At 46.2% G+C, this 24,088-nt stretch overlaps 1 protein-coding gene across 5 annotated transcripts in view; it reads left to right on the top strand.

Annotated features, from left to right (window-relative positions):
* Window positions 1–24,088, top strand: part of SPAG5 (sperm associated antigen 5) — a 417,322-nt gene that overhangs the window by 57,001 nt on the left and 336,233 nt on the right. For all 5 annotated transcript variants that reach the window (XM_063955870.1, XM_063955871.1, XM_063955872.1 and 2 more), the window contains exons 3-4: window positions 6,103–6,240; window positions 7,626–9,214. In XM_063955870.1, the coding sequence (XP_063811940.1) occupies window positions 6,103–6,240; window positions 7,626–9,214 (1,727 nt within the window). The remainder of the gene's footprint in view (window positions 1–6,102; window positions 6,241–7,625; window positions 9,215–24,088) is intronic.

The raw sequence follows: 24,088 nt of genomic DNA, 5'->3' as shown, positions 1-24,088 counted from the left end.
ATGAACCCATACATGCAGCTCCCTTCCTATGGTTTGGTTCCAGTAGCCTCTACAAGCAACCAAGGGGTAGGTAAGACTAAGACAGATACGTTTGTATGGCAGACTACACAAGAGGATACATCGGATGATGATGCGGAAACAATAGATTCAACTCCGTATGATGATCAGTCGCAGAGCTTTAGTTCAGATGATGTAGCTGAACTCATTAATGCAGTAAAGGCTGTGCTTTCTCTGGAAGAACCAGCCAAGACAGCGTTAAAAGCAAAAGCACCTGTATTCAAACGAACAAAGTCAGTGAAAGCTGAATTTCCAGCGTCAGAGGAGTTGACGGAAATGATGGATGAGTCTTGGGCAGCGCCCGGTAAAAAGTATAAGATTCCTAGGAGATGGGATTCTTATTATCCATTTCCTGCTGGAGATTGTTCGAAGAGAGAAGTTCCTCCAAAAGTAGATGCACATGTTCTGCGACTAGTGCACAAATCTGCTTTGCCACTGTCATCTACCTCTTTGAATGATGTCACAGACAGGAGGGTAGAGAGCCTATTGAAAAATATTTTTTTCTCTTGTGGGTGCAGTGGTAAGACCTGCTATGGCTTCGGCCTGGATAGCAAAGGCAATGGGCGAATGGATAGAGGAACTAGAGAATGACATCCCCTCTCCTACTAGGGAGCAAGAGGATCGTCTTTGCCGTTTAAGACAATCTGCCCAGTATTTAGAAGAAGCAGCTATTGATGTAGGCACTGTTGCTTCTAAAGCTTCAGCCCTGGCAGTAGTCGCTCGCAGAGCAGTCTGGCTACGGACCTGGAAGGCAGATGCGGAGTCCAAGAAGGAATTGGAAGCATTGCCTTTCGTGGGTAATATATTATTTGGAAAACCTTTATCGGATATCCTAGAGTCAGAGGCTGAATCGAAGAAGGTCAGATTTCCGGCTACCTACAACCCTAAGTCCAAGGGTTTAAAATTTCGCTCATTTCGCTGGCAAAGCGAAAGGTAAAGAGGAGCCTAAACAACCGCAGTTTAAATCCAGGGGTAGTTAGCAGTGGGCTAGCAAAAAGCCAGCTTCCAAACCTGAACAAAAGCCCTCAGCCTGAAGAGACGGGCCTCCGCCTGGAGGATTCCAGGGTTGGGGGCCGACTCCTGCAATTTGCACACACATGGCAACAGTCAACAACAGATGCCTGGGTGCAGAAGGTAGTATCTCAGGGGTATGGGTTCCCATTCACGAGGCAGCCTCCTCAAAGATTTTTTTGCACCAGCCCGTCTCGTATAGAGTCGAAGGCCAATGCCCTGCAAGAAGCGGTCCAAAAATTACTGCAGTCAGGTGTGATTGTCCCAGTACCTCCATCACAAAAGGGACAGGGGTATTACTCACTCCAATCTGTTTCTAATCCAGAAACCAAATGGGTCATTTTGACTAAATCTGAAGATGTTGAACAATTACATATGGATCCCGAAGTTCCACATGGAGACGTTACGCTCCATAATGTTGGCTATGGAACCGGGAGACTATATGGTATCTCTGGATGTGCGGGATGCTTGCCTACATGTGCCTATAGCACTATCACATCGGTGTTACCTCAGGTTTGCCATCCTCAAGGAACACTTCCAGTTCCAAGCTCTGCCCTTCGGGCTAGCTACAGCACCCAGGGTGTTTACCAAGATCATGGTGGTTATGGCAGCTTGTCTGCGCAAACAAGGGATAAGGATATTCCCATACCTAGACGACCTATTAATCTTAGCACAGTCGCAAGATTTACTGTTGAGCCATCTCCAACAGACGATAGTTTGTTTACAGAGACACGGGTGGCTCATAAATTGGGAGAAGTCGTCCCTGAATCCATCACAGCGGATGGTTCATTTGGGAGCCATATTGGATTCAGACCTGCAGAGTTCTCTTACCAGAGAAGAAAATAGTCAAGGTGCAGGTCATGGCTCAGGAAGCGTTGCAAGCCCAGACAATGTCAGTCCATGCAGCAATGCGACTGTTGGGTCTGATGGTATCAACGTTCGACATGGTGGAATATGCGCAATTCCACTCCAGACCATTGCAGCATCTCATTTTGACAAAATGGAACGGAAATCATCAAACAATAAAGAAGCAGATGATAAAGATTCCAGTAAATGTAAAAAGGTCTCTAGCATGGTGGCTACAGACAGACCATTTAAACAAGGGGAGACCCTTTTGGATAAAAGAGTGGCAAGTCCTGACGACAGATGCCAGCCTGCAAGGTTGGGGGGCGGTACTCGGAAGCCTATGGTTCCAGGATAAATGGACCGCAAGGGAAAGTCGCCTGCCGATAAATCTGTTAGAAATAAGAGCCATTTACTTGGCCCTAGTTCAGGCAAAGGACGATCTACAAGGAAGACCAGTCCAGATCCGCTCAGACAATGCGACGGCAGTAGCATACCTAAATCATCAAGGAGGGACTCACAGCAAGAGTCTGATGGAGGAAGTAACTCCCATTCTAAAGTGGGCAGAACTCCATCTCCCAGCATTGTCAGCAGTATTTGTCCCGGGTGTACTAAATTGGGAAGCGGATTTTCTCTGTCGGCACACCATTCAGGAAACCGAATGGGCACTACACCCAGAAGTGTTTCAGACACTGGTGAACAGATGGGGTCTACCGGAGATAGACATTATGGCGTCTCGTCTAAACAACAAAGTTCCGAGGTACGGATCAAGAACAAGGGACCCAGGAGCAGTCCTGGTAGACGCACTGTCAGTAGAATGGAGGTTTCAGCTGGCATATCTGTTCCCTCCAATATCTCTGTTACCCAGAGTAGTGAGAAAGATAAAACAGGCAAAAGGAGCAATCATTCTAATAGCTCCAGCTTGGCCAAGAAGGCATTGGTACACAGATCTGTGGAGAATGTCCGTGGAAGCACCGATACTGCTCCCTCAACGTCCAGATCTGTTAATGCAGGGTCCTTGTTGTCACAGTCATCTGGATCGCCTGTCTTTGACGGCGTGGCTGTTGAAACCTCTATCTTAGAAGCTAGAGGATTTTCAAAACAAGTAATCCAAACCATGCTTAGAGCAAGAAAGCCTTCTTCGGCCCGTGTATATAATAGAATATGGCAAGCCTATATTCATTTGTGTTCTGGAAAAAATTACAATCCAAGAGCCTTTAAAGTAGCTAGAATTTTGGATTTTCTGCAGGCAGGATTGGATAAGGGGTTGAAGGTTGCTTCCTTGAGGGTGCAAGTCTCGGCGTTGACTGTATGGTTTCAGTAGAAGATTGCTGCCCTACAGGATGTACGTACGTTTTTCCAAGGAGTAGTACATATTCAACCTCCATTTGTTCCTCCTGCAGCTCCCTGGGATTTGAATTTAGTTCTTAAATTTCTCCAGGGTCCTTTGTTTGAACCACTTGAGAGAGCGGATCTTAAGTGGTTAACGATTAAAGTTCTTTTTTTACTGGCAATGGCGTCAGCCAGAAGAGTGTCAGATTTAGGAGCATTATCATGTAAGTCTCCTTTCCTAAGTTTTTTTCCAGACAGAGCAGTTCTCAGAACGAGATCTAGTTATCTTCCAAAGGTGGTATCAAAATTTCACCTGAATGAAGAGATTGTAGTCCCAGCTTTTCAGGTATCGGGACTATCTGTGGGAGAAGCGTCACTGGACGTGGTCCGGTCTTTAAAAATCTATATAGATCGTACTAGTGCCATCAGGAAAACAGATTCTCTCTTCATCCTCTACGGATTCCATAGGAGAGGTTGGCCTGCTAGTAAACAGACGCTGGCGAGATGGCTCCGAATGGTAATATCAGAAGCTTATTCTCATGCAGATCTCCCTATTCCGGCTAATGTCTCTGCACACTCTACACGTAAGGTAGGTTCTTCTTGGGCAGCACAACAGGGTGCATCAGCAGAACAGATATGTAGGGCAGTTACATGGTCTTCCATAAACATATTCATCAGACATTATGCCTTGGATACTTTTGCCTCTCATGACGCAGACTTCGGGCAAAAAGGTCCTCCTGTGCAATCAGGAGCGTCCCCACCACTAAAATGGCTTTGGGAATCCCAATGTTATCCTGTGGATAATCCTGTGGACCCAGCCAGAGAAATAAACGTTATGGTAAGAACTTACCGTTGATAACGTGATTTCTCTTATGTCCACAGGTATCCACAGGGATCCCACCCGGACGCATCTGATTTGAGGATCTAGACAAACACTAAAAACCTCTTCCTTCTTGTATGGAAGGGTGTGCATGTGTGTTCTTATCGCCTGTACAGGTCTCTACCTAATGTTCCTGCCTATAATCGCTGTGGAAAGAACTGATCTGACTGAGTCAGTGGGCGGGACTATATAGTGGAGGCCCCAATGCATCCTGGGAGGCCAGAAAGCTCGTGACCGTGTTGGTGCCATTTTCGCTGTCGCTCGACAATATCCCAATGTTATCCTGTGGATACCTGTGGACATAAGAGAAATCACGTTATCAACGGTAAGTTCTTACCATAACGTTTATTTATATTATCTGTCAACATACAGTTTTAGGGCAAAGTTGCTCAAGAAGTTCCCAGTGTTTTTAGACTATAATTTGTCCGCATCTGTCACATGGTCAATATTTAGGGGGTAATTCAATTGCGTGCAAGGTTTAGTGAGTAAAAAAACCTTGCATACCTCGCCCCCAATTTTTGATTCCTGCGGGTTTGCGCATTCCCGATACCCATGGTATCCATTTTAAAGAAATGGTTGCAGGGTTTTCAGCGTGAAAAAAGACATGTAGATTTCTGTAGCAATCACTGCGTCCCATCTTCTGCCCTTCAAATGAATAGCAAAACCTTGCTGCAGGAAAAAAATCCACGATGGTGGGGGTGCTGGTTGAATTTCCCACCCGCAATCGTATTTTCCCCTAATAATGCTATTCAGTTGGATTTATTAACCACTGATTGTAGGTTGGGAACATTATTGTTTTTTTTATAATCCTTTTCAAGTTATTAAACCTTGACCATAATTTAAGGATATGTTGTAAATAACACGTTAATGTGAAATAAAATTTACAGTATGTACAATGTTGGTTGGACAAGTTAATTGGGAGTAATGTTTCTAGATATAGGTCAGATTTATAAAGCCTTGGGGGTATATTCAATTGAAGTCGGATCCATTCCGACTTTCATTTGTCAGAATGGATCCTACCTGGGCTATTCAATGCAACCTCAATTCGACTTTAAAAAAAGTTGAATTGAGATGCGGGAGCTGAGACGGGGGAGAGCAGCGCTACAGCAGCGGCTTTAGCAGCGTAGCCAGAGGATGTCACAGCCGCCGCTCATGGCAGCGTCCACCCGGCTCCAGCAAGCGAGGTCTCGCTTGCTGGAGCCGGGTGTGCACTGCTGTGAGCGGCGGTTGTGCCATCCTCCAGCTACGCTGCTCGCTGCTGTAGCGCTGCTCTCCCCCGTCTGGTCGTGGCTCTCCCCCATCTCCCCCCTCGTCTCCTCCGTCTCTGCTTCCGCATCACAGCCGCCGCTCATGGCAGCGTCCACCTGGCTCCAGCAAGCAAGGTCTCGCTTACTGGAGCCGGGTGGACGCTGCTGTGAGCGGCGGCTGTGACACATCCTTCGGCACTGCTCTCCCCGTCTCTGCTCCCGCATCTCACTTCGACTTTTTTTTACAGTCGAATTAAGATGGTCGAAAAGGGAGCCAAAACCCGTTTTCTACACAAGCACACGGATCGGCAGCTATTCCGCCGATCCACGTGCTTTTCGGCAAGTCTAATTCCTCAATTTATCGAATAATTTGGGGTTAGATTGAATAGGTCGGAACCCCTTCCGACCTAAAAAAGTCAAACTGCCGTCTTTTCGACAGACGGCAGCTTTCGACTTCAATTGAATATACCCCTTGGAGAGTAATAAATGGTCCGGTGATAAAGTACCAGCCAATCAGCTCCTAACTGCCATGTTACAGGCTGTGTTTGAAAAATGACAATTGTGAGCTGATTGGCTGGCACTTTATCACCGGGCTATTTATAACTCTCCAAGGCTTGATAAATCTGGGCCATAGTCTTATCTCTAGTCTTTGTAATATTGACAGTGAGTACTTAGAAAGGCAGCTGCAGTCTTGGCTATTATGATGCATCTTTTATCTTTACCAATTATTAGGTACATCGGAAATCTGTTGGACGGACTCCACTGAAGGTTCTCACAGGTCAGCATCTTGCTGTACCTGATCCAAATAGTTTGATAAATAAAAGATCAACTCTGACTAAAACAACCAGGGACCCAGTTTTAACGAACAAGGTACATTTTAAAGAATCATTTAATGTTGATATTCAACAAAACTTACTCATTGCTGAACTATATAATATACCTGAAATAATTGTTATTGTGTGCTCATTAGTTTATGAATTTTGTTAGGCACTGCGGAACCCTTGTGGCGCCATATAAATAAAGGATAATAATATTATTTAATACGGTCACGTCTCTTTGCTGACCGTCATCATCTTAATAGTTCTACACAAAACTGCAAATGAATCACAAACTGTAACTTAAGGAGATGCGGCTAATATACTGGCTGTTGGAATCTGCGTTCAGGATACAGACGCCGGAATCCCGACAGCCTGGAAATGCCGGTTGTAGGAATCCTGACTGGATCTACGCCACCACCCGAGGGGGAATATAACCTGTGGCGAGCGGACTCACCGCCGGGATTCCGGCTAACACGATGCCGCTGTCTGTATACTGACAGCCAGCAGCCCATCAGCCAGTATTTCGTATGTATTCCAGCTTATGTTGCTATGAAAAGGGAAAAAAATAGTTTTCCTTGTGATCCTTTGTTCTTCATTAATCTAATGGTGTAATGAAGACATATATATTGTATAATATTACTGCTAAACCACACTCTGATGCTTTTTTGCAACAGATTACTAAGACAAAGTAATTCCAAAGGGGTGCTGCAGCTATGCTATTCTCAAATGGACATCTCCAGTATGGCATTTTTATTGTGGGGTGTTAAAGTTGCAGTAAGGTACCATTAAGTAGTTGTCCAGCTGTCAACTTTAAAACCATTTTACATCTAATGTTTAATATTCGTTTTGGTATTCTTCTTGGGGGAAAAGCTGATTTGTAGGACATAGGGTGAGATGTATCAAGCCTCCTAAAGCGTGGAGAATTATCCCATAGTAACCAATCTGTTTCTAGCTAACATTTATCAAGTATGTTCTATAAAATAAGTAGAAGCAGTTTGGTAGCTTTTGGCAACTTTTTTTTGACTTGGCCACTTCTCCACTCTTTGAATGCTTGATACATCTTCCCCTGTGTGTCTGTATTGAAGTACTATGGTGCATTGTCACATGACTCTTATGTGATTCTGGCATACCTGGTACATTGGAGTCTAAAGTACATATGTCTGTGCATGTGGGTTTTTGTGACCTTCTTCGGTACGCCACATTTGACTCACGCTGTGGATAGTCACAATGTCACAGATAAGTGCATGACTGGGGATGTTGTAGAATTCATAATGGCATGCTGTGATTTGCCTTTATGGAGTTATCCACATCCATTATGTAACTTGTGTTCTAAACCATTGTTTGATCTATAGTTAGATGTATCTCCCTGTTTAGCATTTAATATAAAAGTTGGATTCTTATTTGAAGTTGTAATTACATATATTTTATCTGTTACAGGACACTATCCGTGTTGGTACTGGCAAACCTATCAATGTTTGGATTGACACTTGCCATAATAATAATTTGCCAGAAAGCTCTGATACTGAGACCAATTCTTCAAGAAATCTACTGCCATGTTCTCTGATTACAGCTAAAGAATTGATCCTGGAAGAGACACGTTGTTCCCTTACAAACAATGACCAGTCTAGTCAGTCATGTGCCGATATATTGCAATCACACCCCATATCTTCAGTTGAGGAACAGTGTTATGAGACTGAAAACTTTCATAGCCTTCAAGAAGAACACAACACATTGCCCAACTTACCACCTGATATTGTAGCTAATGCATTTACAGAGAAGCCGGAACATCCTACTTTGGAAGATGTTTGCCAAAGGGCAGCCGATCTGTCAAACCTGTTACCATTGACAAATTCTGATGCGTTACTACACACAATGGCTGGAAGTTCTCTCAAGCTCTGTACTCTTCCTGAAGCATCCTCCATTAATTATGTAAACATTAATTTAGCAGTGAATAATAATGGCACAGGGAATGTTTCAAACAGTGATTTGGATTTCTGTAAAACTGAAAGTGTATCTATCTCAGAAAAAGAGGATCTATTACAGTATAAAACGATAACTGAGGACTGTGAAGTTTTGGATGAAGCAGAACCTAACATTGTATGTACAAATGACACGTATGTAAAAGATCCTTACATTGATGGTGCATTTGAACAAAGCTTTGCAACAGCATTGCCAGATATGCTTTCAGACCTAACATTCAAAATTGAAAAATGTAAAATTTTTGCAAAAGAGGATGAAGAATGCTACCAGCATGTGTTAGCAGAAGATACTGATCCTGTTGTGAGTGGTCTTCCTATTGAGAAGTTATCCTCCACTTTGCAAGACACTTTTGTGGATGACCTAAAACCAGGTAAACTAATCGATGCGTCTGCAGGGATGGGTGAGAATCCTCACATTATCATTGGCCCTGTAGTTCCTGATGAGGCAACAGAGTCTCTTCTGCCTGGCTTAAGCAGTTTTTGTTTGCCTGACGATGACCATTTGACTGGATTATTACCGATAGATCATGAAATGTTTTCACACAATACAGAGGAATGCACAAGAAACAATAATCTGAACATGCTACAGGATGTAAATAAAGACTTTGAAGGATCTATTAAAGTTACTCCAGGATGTATAGTGACTGCACCTGGAGACTGTGTTGAATCACAGTCAACTTGGCTCACTCCCATTTCTAATATACATCAGACATGTCAATCTAATCAGTCTTCTGGGCCACAAAAGAGCACAGAAGATGTCTCCTCACCTGCTTATGATTGCCCCACTCCTGTTATATCAACTCAGTCAAGGTTTCATGATATCCCTTTGTTTAGCAGGAGTGTGTTTAAAAAAGTGACTCCTAGGATGTTAGCCTCTCCATGTGAATCTGGGACGTCTATGACCCCTATATTAACCTCTGATGGGGTCACATGGACAACACCTATAATGCTTCTGAACAGAAGTATGAACACTTCATTGGACACTGTATGTAGTGCAGAGAGAAGCGCAAAAGATAATGCCTCTGAGACGGATGCCTTGCTATGGAAGTAAGTAAAATGTTGTGTTACCTCATTAGGGATTTATTTTACATAGTTGTGGTGCGTAAATGCCTCAGCTTCCTGTAACTTTTAGCCTGAAATTTAAAAGGGCAATTATTTTAATAGCAAAACGCCACGTATAAATAAACCCCTAGGGCTGTGGTTCCAATCTGTGTGCCTAGGCACCCTGGAGTGCCGTGAGACACTTGCAGGGGTAGGGTTGCCTTGGGTTGGTGGTTCAGGGCCAAAACAAATTATATATGGTGAAAGTGACAGGCAAAACCAGTGCTGGTGGCTTCCATATCCATGGATAATTAGAACCATAGGTGGGATGTAGTCACAATGCTGACAGCTACATTCTGCCACCCTCACAATCCTGACAGTCGGCATGCCGACTAATAGGGACTATTCCCACGCATGAGTGTCCACCACACCCATACATTGGGTATAGAACCACCGAACCCGCAGCGTGACGAGTGTAGTGCAGCTCCACCTGTGGGTCTTTTAAAATGTGTCCGTGAGTAATGAATGCACCTGTTCAACTGCTAGGTGACCTGGAAAACATGAACTATTGTGGGTACTTGAGGACCGAGGTTGGGGAACACTGGTCTAAGTAATCTTGGGTAGGACTACTAATTATCTGGCCTGTGGAGCCTAGTGAATTAGCAGTTTTGAATGTTATGTTAAAGTTCTCTGCTAGGATTACTTTCCACCACTTTTACAAACTGCTAGCAACATTCTGTAGAAGAAAAAAGAAGAAACAAACTTAGGGTTGGAAGGAGTGTGGCATATGGATGGAAGCCAAGATCTGCCTAATGGTGGTAGCTACAGAGTACTTTTAAGTGACCACTTAGGGCAGGGGTGGGGAACATCCGGCCCGCGGGCCGTATAAGGCCCGCAAACCCCTTTGTTCCGGCCCACCCGCTAGTGTGTCAGCGAGAGTCCGGTGGCGGTGTGTCTCAGCTGTCCGGGCAGGGAGGAGAGTTATGTCCGGCGGTGGCAGATAGGATCTCAAACCAGCTGCCGGTTCGTGAGCCAGTCGGGAGCCGCAGCTGCCAGTCCGTGAGCTCGGATTCGCTCACAAACCGGCAGCTGGTTTGAGATACTACACGCCGCTGCCGGACATAGCCGCTCTGCCCTGACAGCTGAGACATGCAGCCACCGGACGGAGCAGCAGCGGTGAGCAGCCCAGTGGGGGGGGGGGGGGCACTGTGGGGGCATTTGTGGATCTGGCCATGCCCTGTGGGGGCATATGTGTATCACGTCCCATTTTAATTGGCCACACCCATTTTGTGGTGCGCACAGTCTACCTCTAAGGGGCATAACTACTGGGGGGGGCAGGGTAATTTTTAAGTTGATTAATTTTTGTATGGCCCCCAAAGGATTTTATAAATATCCAAATGGCCCTTGGTAGAAAAAAGGTTCCCCACCCCTGATTTAAGTTCTGGGGTTTGCTTCGGAAGGAGCAAGATGGGGTGTATGTTGTATGAGAATAGCTACTCCCCTATACTTGCTGGTGGAAGATGCATAAACTAAAGCAACAGGGAAAATGAATTTCCCATTGGTGAAGCTTCATGAATGGGTATTTTGCAGGAAAGCAGCGCTTGCTTTTCAAAGATTCTCTTAAATGCCAAAGGCAGGAACGGAAAATGTCTTTTTGTTTTCCACTAATTAAATGCATAGATAAAAATTTTTGTTTTTAGTTTATTTGATTACAATTGTCAGAGCGTAAATGCATACCATAAAAGGTGAAATATCAAGATAAAGGATTCAAAAATTATGTGAAAATAAAATAAAGATGTGTATTGAAAGCGTATGTCTATGATTGTTGCGATATCCTATATCAGGCATAGGCAATATGTGGCACTTTAGCTACTTGTGGAACTATTGATATTGGATATATACAAATTGACCCAGCGCTTATCAAACACAATTTCTCTAATGTCCTAGAGGATGCTGGGACTCCGTAAGGACCATGGGGATAGACTGGTTCCGCAGGAGACATGGGCACTTTAAGAAAGACTTTGACTCTGGGTGTGCACTGGCTCCTCCCTCTATGCCCCTCCTCCAGACCTCAGTTTGATACTGTGCCCAGTGGAGACTGGGTGCATTTCAGGAGCTCTCCTGAGTTTCCTGTAAGAAAGCATTTTTGTTAGGTTTTTTATTTTCAGGGAGCCTGCTGGCAACAGACTCCCTGCATCGAGGGACTGAGGAGAGAGAAACAGACCCACTTCTCTGAGTTCAGGGCTCTGTTTCTTAGGCTACTGGACACCATTAGCTCCAGAGGGATCGGTACGCAGGTCTCACCCTCGCCGTCCGTTCCAGAGCCGCGCCGCCGTCCTCCTCGCAGAGCCGGAAAAAAGAAGCCGGGTGAGTATGTGAGGAAAAGACCCATCTGGGGCAGCAGAAGACACTTGGATCTTCACTGAGGTAACGCACAGCACGTCAGCTGTGCGCCATTGCTCCCCTTCACCTCACACACTCTGGTCACTGTAAGGGTGCATGGCGCAGGGATGGGGGGGGGGCGCGCCCTGGGCAGCTATATAAACCTCTCATGGCACAGATGTGTATATATACATGTACAGCTGGGCACTGTACATGTATAGAAAGAGCCCCCGCCATGTATTGAGAAAATTGAGCGGGACAGAAGCCTGCCGCCGAGGGGGCGGGGCTTCTCCCTCAGCACTCACCAGCGCCATTTTTTCTCCACAGCACCGCTGAGAGGAAGCTCCCCGGACTCTCCCCTGCTTGACACACGGTGACAGAGGGTTTTAAAGTAGAGGGGAGGCACATAATTGGCGCAGATACATAAAACAGCGCTGCTGGGTAAACATTAATTTACTGTGTTATTCCTGGGTCATATAGCGCTGGGGTGTGTGCTGGCATACTCACTCTCTGTCTCTCCAAAGGGCCTGGTGGGGAACCTGTCTTCAGAAAAGAGCTTCCCTGTGTATGTGTGGTGTGTCGATACGTGTGTGTCGACATGTCTGAGGTTGAGGGCTCACCTAAGGAGGAGGGGAAGTTTATGAATGTTAGGTCTCCGTCGGCGGTGCCGACGCCGGACTTGATGGATATGTGGAATGTTTTAAGTGCAAATGTTAATTTATTGCACAAAAAGCTAGACAAAGCCGGGGCACAGTCAGGGAGTCAACCCATGCCTGTCCCTATGTTGCCGGGACCTTCGGGGTCTCAGAAGCGCCCACTATCCCAAATAGTTGACACAGATACCGACACGGATTCAGACTCCAGTGTCGACTACGATGATACAAAATTACAGCCGAAGGTGGCTAAAGGTATTCGATATATGATTATCGCAATAAAAGATGTGTTGCACATCACTGAGGAACCCCTTGTCCCTGATACGAGGGTACACATGTATAAAGGAAAGAAACCTGAGGTCTCCTTTCCCTCCTCACATGAGCTGAACGAAGTATGTGAAAAAGCGTGGGAAACTCCAGACAAAAAAATGCAGATTCCCAAAAGGATCCTAACAGCGTATCCTTTCCCGTCGCAAGACAGGTTACGGTGGGAATCCTCCCCTAGGGTGGACAAGGCCTTGACGTGCTAATCAAAAAAGATAGCGCTTCCATCCCAAGATACGGCTACCCTCAAGGATCCTGCTGACCGCAAGCAGGAGGTTACCCTGAAGTCCATTTACACACATTCTGGTACGTTACTCAGACCGGCTATTGCGTCGGCCTGGGTTTGTAGTGCTGTAGCAGCATGGACAGATTCCTTATCAACGGATATTGAGACTCTTGATAAGGATACGATTTTATTGACCTTAGGGCATATAAAAGATGCGGTCTTGTATATGAGGGATGCTCAAAGAGACATTAGTTTACTGGGTTCCAGGATAAACGCTATGCCTATTTCTGCTAGGCGTGTCTTATTGACCCGACAGTGGACTGGTGATGCCGACTCCAAGAGACATATGGAGTTGTTGCCATACAAGGGTGAGGAATTGTTTGGAGAGGGCCTCTCGGACCTCGTCTCCACGGCTACGGCAGGTAAATCGAATTTTTTGCAGTATATTCCCTCACAATCTAAGAAAGCGCCTCATTATCAAATGCAGTGCTTTCGTTCCAATAAAAGCAAGAGAGTACGTGGATCGTTCTTTCTTGCCAGAGGTAAGGGCAGAGGGAAAAAGCTGCACAACACAGCTAGTTCCCAGGAACAGAAGTCCTCCCCGGCCTCTGCAAAATCCACCGCATGACGCTGGGGCTCCCCTGAGGGAGTCGGCTCCTGTGGGGGCACGTCTTCGACTGTTCAGCCACGTCTGGGTCCACTCACAGGTGGATCCATGGGCAATAGAAATAGTTTCCCAGGGTTACAAGCTGGAATTCGAAGAAGTGCCTCCTCGCCGGTTTTTCAAATCGGCCCTACCGAAACAACCCTTGGAAAGGGAGATAGTGTTACATGCGATTCACAAATTGTGTCTTCAACAAGTGGTGGTAGAGGTTCCCCTGCTTCAAAGAGGGCAGGGGTACTACTCAACTCTGTTTGTGGTTCCGAAACCGGACGGTTCGGTCAGACCCATTTTAAATTTAAAATCCCTGAACCTTTACTTATAACGGTTCAAGTTCAAGATGGAATCGCTCAGGGCGGTCATCGCCAGCCTAGAAGGGGGAGATTTTTTGGTATCTCTGGACATGAAGGATTCATACCTGCATGTCCCCACGTATCCTCCTCATCAGGCGTACCTGAGATTTGCGGTACAGGATTATCATTACCAATTTCAGACGTTGCCGTTTGGGCTTTCCACGGCCCCGAGAATTTTCACCAAGGTAATGGCGGAAATGATGGCGCTCCTGCGCAAGCAGGGTGTCACAATTATCTTGTACTTGGACGATCTCCTCATAACGCAGCAACGGAATATGCTGCGCTATATAAGAAACTGTTAATAAATAAATAATAAATAAATAAATAAATAAAAGCGAGATCACGGGAGAAGTTGCTGAACAGCATATCACTTTCACTGAATGTGTTACAGCGACACGGCTGGATTCTCAATATTCCAAAGTCGCAGCTGAATCCTACAACTCGTCTGCCCTTCTTGGGCATGATTCTGGACACTTACCAGAAAAGGGTTTTTCTTCCGACGGAAAAAGCGCAGGAACTCATGACTCTAGTCATGAACCTGCTGAAACCAAAACAAGTGTCAGTACATCATTGCACTCAAGTTCTGGGAAAGATGGTGGCAACATACGAAGCCATTCCATACGGCAGATTCCATGCAAGGACATTCCAATGGGACCTATTGGACAAATGGTCCGGGTCGCATCTGCAATTGCATCAGCGGATCACCCTGTCCCCCAGGGCCAGAGTATCTCTCCTGTGGTGGCTAAACAGTGCTCACCTTCTAGAGGGCCGCAGGTTCGGCATTCAGGACTGGATCCTGGTTACCACGGACGCGAGCCTCCGAGGTTGGGGAGCAGTCACACAGGGAAGAAACTTCAAAGGACTTTGGTCAAGTCAAGAGACTTCACATCAACATCCTGGAACTAAGGGCCATATACAACGCCCTACGTCAAGCGGAGATCTTACTTCGCAATCGACCAGTTCTGATCCAGTCAGACAACATCACCGCAGTAGCTCATGTAAACCGCCAAGGCGGCACAAGGAGCAGAGTGGCAATGGCGGAAGCCACCAGAATTCTTCGCTGGGCGGAGAATCATGTAAGCGCTCTGTCAGCAGTGTTCTTTCCGGGAGTGCACAACTGGGAAGCAGACTTCCTCAGCAGACACGATCTGCATCCGGGAGAGTGGGGACTTCATCAGGAAGTCTTCGCGCAGATTGCAAGTCGGTGGGGACTACCCCAAATAGACATGATGGCATCCCGTCTCAACAAAAAGCTACAAAGGCATTGCGCCAGGTCAAGAGACCCTCAGGCGGTAGCTGTGGACGCCCTAGTGACACTGTGGGTGTTCCAGTCGGTATATGTGTTTCCTCCTCTTCCTCTCATACCCAAGGTGTTGAGGATAATAAGAAAAAGAGGAGTGAGAACAATACTCATTGTTCCAGATTGGCCACGAAGGACCTGGTATCCGGATCTGCAAGAAATGCTCACAGAAGATCCGTGGCCTCTTCCTCTAAGGCAGGACCTGTTACAACAAGGTCCCTGTCTGTTCCAAGACTTACCCGCGGCTGCGTTTGACGGCATGGCGGTTGAACGCCGGATCCTAGCGGAAAAAGGTATTCCGGATGAGGTAATTCCTACGCTAATAAAGGCTAGGAAGGACGTGACGTCTAAACATTATCACCGAATATGGCGTAAATATGTTTCTTGGTGTGAGGCCAGGAATGCTTCTACGGAAGAATTCCATCTAGGCCGTTTTCTTCACTTCCTACAAACTGGAGTGAATTTGGGCCTAAAATTAGGCTCCATTAAAGTTCAGATTTCGGCCTTATCCATTTTCTTTCAAAAGGAATTGGCCTCTTTACCTGAAGTACAAACTTTTGTGAAGGGAGTACTGCATATTCAGCCTCCTTTTGTACCTCCGGTGGCGCCTTGGGACCTCAACGTGGTGTTAAGTTTCCTTAAGTCACATTGGTTTGAACCACTTAAAACAGTGGAGTTAAATTATCTCACTTGGAAGGTGGTCATGTTGTTAGCCTTGGCTTCGGCTAGGCGAGTTTCGGAATTGGCGGCTTTATCACATAAAAGCCCCTATCTGGTTTTCCATATGGATAGAGCGGAATTGCGGACCCGTCCTCAATTCCTACCTAAGGTGGTCTCATCCTTTCATATGAACCAACCTATTGTTGTGCCTGTGGCTACACGTGACTTGGAGGATTCCGAGTCCCTTGATGTGGTCAGGGCTTTGAAAATTTACGTGGCCAGAACGGCTAGGATCAGAAAAACAGAAGCACTGTTTGTCCTGTATGCAGCCAACAAGGTTGGCGGCCCTGCTTCAAAGCAGACTATTGCTCGCTGGATCTGTAACACGATTCAGCATGCGCATTCTACGGCAGGATTGCCGTTACCGAAATCGGTTAAGGCCCATTCCACTAGGAAGGTGGGCTCGTCTTGGGCGGCTGCCCGAGGTGTCTCTGCACTACAGCTGTGCCGAGCTGCTACTTGGTCGGGGTCAAACACCTTTGCAAAGTTCTATAAGTTTGATACCCTGGCTGAGAAGGACCTCCTGTTTGCTCAATCGGTGCTGCAGAGTCATCCGCACTCTCCCGCCCGTTTGGGAGCTTTGGTATAATCCCCATGGTCCTTACAGAGTACCCAGCATCCACTAGGACGTTAGAGAAAATAAGATTTTACTTACCGGTAAATCTTTTTCTCGTAGTCCGTAGAGGATGCTGGGCGCCCGTCCCAAGTGCGGACTACTTCTGCAAGACTTGTATATAGTTATTGCTTACATAAGGGTTACGTTATAGTTTCATCGGGTTTGGGCCGATGTTATGTTGTTCTTCATACTGTTAACTAGATAGTATATCACAAGTTATACGGTGTGATTGGGGTGGCTGGTATGAATCTTCCCCTTGGATTACAAAAATCCTTTCCTTGTACTGTCCGTCTCCTCTGGGCACAGTTTCTCTGAGGTCTGGAGGAGGGGCATAGAGGTAAGAGCCAGTGCACACCCAGAGTCAAAGTCTTTCTTAAAGTGCCCATGTCTCCTGCGGAGCCCGTCTATCCCCATGGTCCTTACGGAGTCCCAGCATCCTCTACGGACTAGGAGAAAAAGATTTACCGGTAGGTTTAAAATCTTTTCTCTAACGTCCTAAGTGGATGCTGGGGACTCCGTAAGGACCATGGGGAATAGCGGCTCTGCAGGAGACTGGGCACAAAAGTAAAGCTTTAGAACTACCTGGTGTGCACTGGCTCCTCCCCCTATGACCCTCCTCCAAGCCTCAGTTATATTTTTGTGCCCGAACGAGAAGGGTGCACACTAGGTGGCTCTCCTGAGCTGCTTAGTGAAAAGTTTAGTTTTAGGTTTTTTATGTTCAGTGAGACCTGCTGGCAACAGGCTCACTGCATCGAGGGACTAAGGGGAGAAGAAGCGAACTCACCTGCGTGCAGAGTGGATTGGGCTTCTTAGGCTACTGGACATTAGCTCCAGAGGGACCGATCACAGGCCCAGCCATGGATAGGTCCCAGAGCCGCGCCGCCGGCCCCCTTACAGAGCCAGAAGACAGAAGAGGTCCGGAAAATCGGCGGCAGAAGACGTCCTGTCTTCAACAAGGTAGCGCACAGCACTGCAGCTGTGCGCCATTGCTCTCAGCACACTTCACACTCCGGTCACTGAGGGTGCAGGGCGCTGGGGGGGGGGCGCCCTGAGACGCAATAAAAACACCTTGGATGGCAAAAAAAATGCATCACATATAGCTCCTGGGCTATATGGATGAATTTAACCCCTGCCAGAATACACAGAAAAACGGGAGATAAGGCCGCCGAGAAGGGGGCGGAGCCTATCCCCTCAGCACACTGGCGCCATTTTCCCTCACAGCTCCGTTGGAGGGAAGCTCCCTGGCTCTCCCCTGCAGTCACTACACTACAGAAAGGGTTAAAAAAGAGAGGGGGGCACTAATTACGCGCAGTATTAAAAATACAGCAGCTATAAGGGGAAAAACACTTACTTATATAAGGTTATCCCTGTATATATATATAGCGCTCTGGTGTGTGCTGGCAAACTCTCCCTCTGTCTCCCCAAAGGGCTAGTGGGGTCCTGTCCTCTATCAGAGCATTCCCTGTGTGTGTGCTGTGTGTCGGTACGTTTGTGTCGACATGTATGAGGAGAAAAATGATGTGGAGACGGAGCAGATTGCCTGTAATAGTGATGTCACCCCCTAGGGGGTCGACACCTGAGTGGATGAACTGTTGGAAGGCATTACGTGACAGTGTCAGCTCTGTATAAAAGACAGTGGTTGACATGAGACAGCCGGCTACTCAGCTTGTGCCTGTCCAGACGTCTCATAGGCCGTCAGGGGCTCTAAAGCGCCCGTTACCTCAGATGGCAGATATAGACGCCGACACGGATACTGACTCCAGTGTCGACGGTGAAGAGACAAATGTGACTTCCAGTAGGGCCACACGTTACATGATTGAGGCAATGAAAAATGTTTTACACATTTCTGATAATACGAGTACCACCAAAAAGGGGTATTATGTTCGGTGAGGAAAAACTACCTGTAGTTTTCCTGAATGTGAGAAATTAAATGAGGTGTGTGATGATGCGTGGGTTTCCCCCGATAACAACTGATAATTTCTAAAATGTTATTGGCATTATATCCTTTCCCGCCAGAGGTTAGGGTGCGTTGGGAAACACCCCCTAGGGTGGATAAAGCGCTCACACGCTTGTAAGAACAAGGGCTCTACCCTCTCCTGAGATGGCCGCCCTTAAGGATCCTGCTGATAGAAAGCAGGAGGGTATCCTAAAATGTATTCACACACATACTGGTGTTATACTGCGACCAGCAATCGCCTCAGCCTGGATGTGCAGTGCTGGGTTGGCGTGGTCGGATTCCCTGACTAAAAATATTGATACCCTAGATAGGGACAGTATATTATTGCCCATAGAGCATTTAAAAGATGCATTTCTATATATGCGTGATGCACAGCGGAATATTTGCCGACTGGCATCAAGTCTAAGTGCGTTGTCCATTTCTGCCAGTAGAGGGTTATGGACACGACAGTGGTCAGGTGATGCGGATTCCAAACGGCATTTGGAAGTATTGCCTTATTAAGGGGAGGAGTTATTTGGGGTCGGTCTTTCAGACCTGGTGGCCACGGCAACAGCTGGGAAATCCACGTTTGTACCCCAGGTCGCCTCTCAACATAAGAAGACGCCGTATTATCAGGCGCAGTCTTTTCGTGGGCAAGCGGGCAAAAGGTTCCTCATTTCTGCCCCGTGACAGAGGGAGAGGAAAGAGGCTGCAGAAATCAGCCAGTTCCCAGGAACAGAAACCCTCTCCCGCCTCTGCCAAGCCCTCAGTATGACGCTGGGGCTTTACAAGCAGAATCAGGCACGGTGGGGGCCCGTCTCAATGAATTTAGGCGCGCAGTGGGCTCACTCGCAAGTAGACCCCTGGATCCTTCAGGTGATATCTCAGGGGTACAAATTGGAATTCGAGACGTCTCCCCCTCGCCGTTTCCTAAAGTCGGCTTTAACGATGTCTCCTTCTGACAGGGAGGCAGTTTTGGAAGCCATTCACAAGCTGTATTCCCAGCAGGTGATAATCAAGGTACCCCTCCTGCAACAGGGAACGGGGTATTATTCCACACTATTGTGGTACCGAAGCCGGACGGTTCGGTGAGACCGATTTTAAATCTAAAATCTTGAACACTTACATACGGAGGTTCAAATTCAAGATTGAGTCACTCAGAGCAGTGATTGCGAACCTGGAAGAAGGGGACTACATGATGTCTCGGGACATCAAGGATGCTTACCTTCATGTCCCAATTTACCCTTCTCACCAAGGGTACCTCAGGTTTATGGTACAGAACTGTCACTATCAGTTTCAGACGCTGCCGTATGGATGGTCCACGGCACCCCGGGTCTTTACCAAGGTAATGGCCGAAATTATGATACTCCTTCGAAGGAAGGGAATTTTAGTTATCCCTTACTTGGACGATTCCCTGATAAGGGTAAGATCCAGGGAACAGTTGGAGGTCGGTGTAGCACTATCTCAGGTAGTGTTGCGGCAGCACGATTGGATTCTCAATATTCCAAAATCGCAGCCGATTCCGACGACTCGTCTTCTGTTCTTAGGGATGATCCTGGACACAGTCCAGAAAAAGGTGTTTCTCCCGGAGGAGAAAGTCAGGGAGTTATCTGAGCTAGTCGGGAACCTCCTATAACCAAGCCAAGTCTCAGTACATCAATGAAATGGTTCTGGGAAAAATGGTGGCTTCCTACGAAGCAATCCCATTCGGCAGATTCCACGCAAGAACTTTCCAGTGGGACCTGCTGGACATATGGTCCGGGTCGCATCTTCAGATGCATCAGCGGATAACCCTGTCACCAAGCACAAGGGTGTCTCTCCTGTGGTGGTTGCAGAGTGCTCATCTTCTAGAGGGCCGCACATTCAGGACTGGGTCCTGGTGACCACGGATGCCAGCCTGCGAGTTTGGGGAGCAGTCACACAGGGAAGGAATTTCCAGAGCTTATGGTCAAGCCTGGAGACATCACTTCACATAAATATCCTGAAGCTAAGGGCCATTTACAATGCTCTAAGCTCAGCAAGACCTCTGCTTCAAGGTCACCCGGAGTTGATCCATTCGGACAACATCACGGCAGTCACCCACGTAAACAGACAGGGTGACACAAGAAGCAGGAGGGCAATGGCAGAAGCTGCAAGGATTGTTCGCTGGGCGGAAAATCATGTGATAGCACTGTCAGCAGTATTCATTCCGGGAGTGGACAACTGGGAAGCAGACTTCCTCAGCAGACACGACCTCCACCCGGGAGAGTGGGGACTTCACCCAGAAGTCTTTCACATGTTTATAAAACTCGACAAGTATTGCGCCAGGTCAAGGGACCCTCAGGCAATAGCTGTAGACGCTCTGGTAACACAGTGGGTGTACCAGTCAGTGTATGTGTTCCCTCCTCTGCCTCTCATACCCAAGGTACTGAGAATTATAAGATGGAGAGGAGTAAGCACTATATTCGTGGCTCCGGATTGGCCAAGAAGGACTTGGTAACCGGAACTTCAAGAGATGCTCACGGAGGATCCATGGCCTCTACCTCTAAGAAGGGACCTGCTCCAGCAAGGACCCTGTCTGTTCCAAGACTTACCGCGGCTGCGTTTGACGGCATGGCGGTTGAACGCCGGATCCTGAAGGAGAAAGGCATTCCGAATGAAGTCATTCCTATCCTGATCAAAGCCAGGAAAGATATAACCGCAAAACATTATCACCGCATTTGGCGAAAATATGTTGCGTGGTGCGAGGCCAGTAAGTCCCCGACGGAGGAATTTTCAACTAGGTCGATTCCTACATTTCCTGCAAACAGGAGTGTCTATGGGCCTGAAATGGGGGTCCATTAAGGTTCAAATTTCGGCCCTGTCAATTTTCTTCCAAAAAGAACTAGCTTCAGTCCCTGAAGTTCAGACGTTTGTGAAAGGGGTACTGTATATACAGCCTCCTTTTGTGCCTCCAGTGGCACCTTGGGATCTAAATGTAGTTTTTGGGTTCCAAAAGTCACATTGGTTTGAACCACTTAAATATGTGGAGTTAAAATATCTCACATGGAAAGTGGTCATGCTGTTGGCCCTGGCCTGGGCCAGGTGCGTGTCAGAATTGGCGGCTTTATCCTGTAAAAGCCCTCATCTGATTTTCCATTCGGACAGGGCGGAATTGAGGACTTGTCCTCAGTTTCTCCCTAAGGTGGTTTTCAGCGTTTCACCTGAATCAACCTATTGTGGTGCCTGCGGCTACTAGGGACTTGGAGGACTCCAAGTTGCTAGACGTTGTCAGAGCCCTGGAAATATAGGTTTCCAGGACGGCTGGAGTCAGAAAATCTGACTCGTTGTTTATTCTGTATGCACCCAACAAGCTGGGTGCTCCTGCTTCTAAGCAGACTATTGCTCGTTGGATTTGTAGTACAATTCAGCTTGCACATTCTGTGGCAGGCCTGCCACAGCCAAAATCTGTAAAAGCCCATTCCACAAGGAAGGTGGGCTCATCTTGGGCGGCTGCCCGAGGGGTCTCGGCTTTACAACTTTGCCGAGCAGCTACTTGGTCAGGAGCAAATACGTTTGCAAAATTCTACAAATTTGATACCCTGGCTGAGGAGGACCTGGAGTTCTCTCATTTGGTGCTGCAGAGTCATCCGCACTCTCCCGCCCGTTTGGGAGCTTTGGTATAATCCCCATGGTCCTTACGGAGTCCCCAGCATCCACTTAGGACGTTAGAGAAAATAAGAATTTACTTACCGATAATTCTATTTCTCGTAGTCCGTAGTGGATGCTGGGCGCCCATCCCAAGTGCGGATTGTCTGCAATACTGGTACATAGTTATTGTTACCAAAAATCGGGTTATTGCTGTAGTGAGCCATCTTTTCTAGAGGCTCCTCTGTTATCATGCTGTTAACTGGGTTTAGATCACAAGTTATATGGTGTGGCTGGTATGAGTCTTACCCGGGATTCAAAATCCTTCCTTATTGTGTACGCTCGTCCGGGCACAGTATCCTAACTGAGGCTTGGAGGAGGGTCATAGGGGGAGGAGCCAGTGCACACCAGGTAGTTCTAAAGCTTTACTTTTGTGCCCAGTCTCCTGCGGAGCCGCTATTCCCCATGGTCCTTGCGGAGTCCCCAGCATCCACTACGGACTACGAGAAATAGAATTATCGGTAAGTAAATTCTTATTATTTTCTGCGCAGCTAGTAAAAGATAGGGGTTACTCAACCCTACAATATAGAAAAAGCTAAAAAAAACAACATTACAGCGCACCGAAATTGCATAAATTCAATTAATTTAAAACATAAAGGATAGTATACTTCAAAAATATAAGTATAAAACAACAATGGATCACACCACCAGCCGGTAATATTTCCGCACTTAAAAAATTACAAACCATAAGCTATACACCATAAATAAAAAAACCAGGAGTGCAAAAAAAGGAAAAGCTCTAGTTCAGCATATTCTGCTACTTTGTAGCCTTTTAGAATATGTATCAGTAATGTTGCTTTTTGATCTCTACTAGTTTCACATGAGCTATTTCTAAATGTTACATTCACTGCTCTGAGAATCTGAAAGCTTAATTGAAATACAATAAGTTATCCCAATTAAGGAGCCACAAAAAGTCAATTATTGCAGATGTTGAATAAACATTCCTTTATAGAGACTGTGTCCACCAAAGAGTTGTAGTACTGTTGATAGTTAAATTTTGTATTTAAGTCCAATATCCACATATTTGTTCAGTATATTGAACTAACACATTGATCAATGTGGCCAGACTTAATTGTAGTTAATATGCTGCCCCTTTTAGGGCTTAAAGCTGTGAAGCAAAAAAGATCCTCCCCGGCTGCTTTTTTTGGGGGGACTTTTTAAATGAACACCCTCCACACAATCAAATGGCATGCACTTGTTCTCCCCGGCTGCTTGGTGCTGATAACCTTACGTGGCAGGCTTCTCTGGGGAACTGTTAGTGAACGGTCCAAGTGTGGATTGCTTCAGGGCGCAGTAAAGATGTGTCCTGATCAAGGCGTGTGAAACCAATTAATGCAGCTTGACGCGTTTCCCCGCCTCCTCTCGGTCTCAGCGGCTTCTTCAGAAGTGGTCTCCTATCCCTCCTCGCTGCTATTTAAACACACCGGCATAATGGCCTCACATGCGCTATCCTTGTGTTTCGAACCTCCTTATGGGTACGGAGCTCAATCATCGCGGCTTTAATTGCCGCACATGTATGTTCATAATACTTTTGTGGTATTCATCGTGGAGCACATCTCCTTTGCTCCACATATTAACAGCCACAATAGTTAGCTTTTATAATAAACACTCTATACATAAATCTCACTATTATATCAGGGCAAGAGAGTAATTATTTAAAACGTTTTATACAAAATACATATATTTCTTCTAAAATTTTTGTGTACACACAAATTATCCAAATATAAAGGTGTATTAAAATTAATTTCATTGCTGAAATTAATCTTTCATATAGAACAAAAAACAAAACAAAAATAACATATATTAAAAATGTTTCTTTTATTCCCTGTAAATCCATCCTCAATTTTTATTTTTTTAAATAATATATGTATATGCGTTTTGTAGAGATATAAACACGCAAATCTATGTAAGATATAGACAAATATTTAATTTTATAACTCGGCACAATTTTATATATATATCTCAATTAAATATATCAATAGCTTTATTGTTTTAATATTAATAAAAATATATAAATTAACAAATATATAAGAGGACCTAAAC

Source organism: Pseudophryne corroboree, chromosome 2 (assembly GCF_028390025.1).
Source record: "Pseudophryne corroboree isolate aPseCor3 chromosome 2, aPseCor3.hap2, whole genome shotgun sequence".
NCBI classification, from domain to species: Eukaryota; Metazoa; Chordata; class Amphibia; order Anura; family Myobatrachidae; genus Pseudophryne; species Pseudophryne corroboree.
Note: the sequence above shows the minus strand (reverse complement) of the source record. Positions and strands in the feature narration are given on the sequence as shown.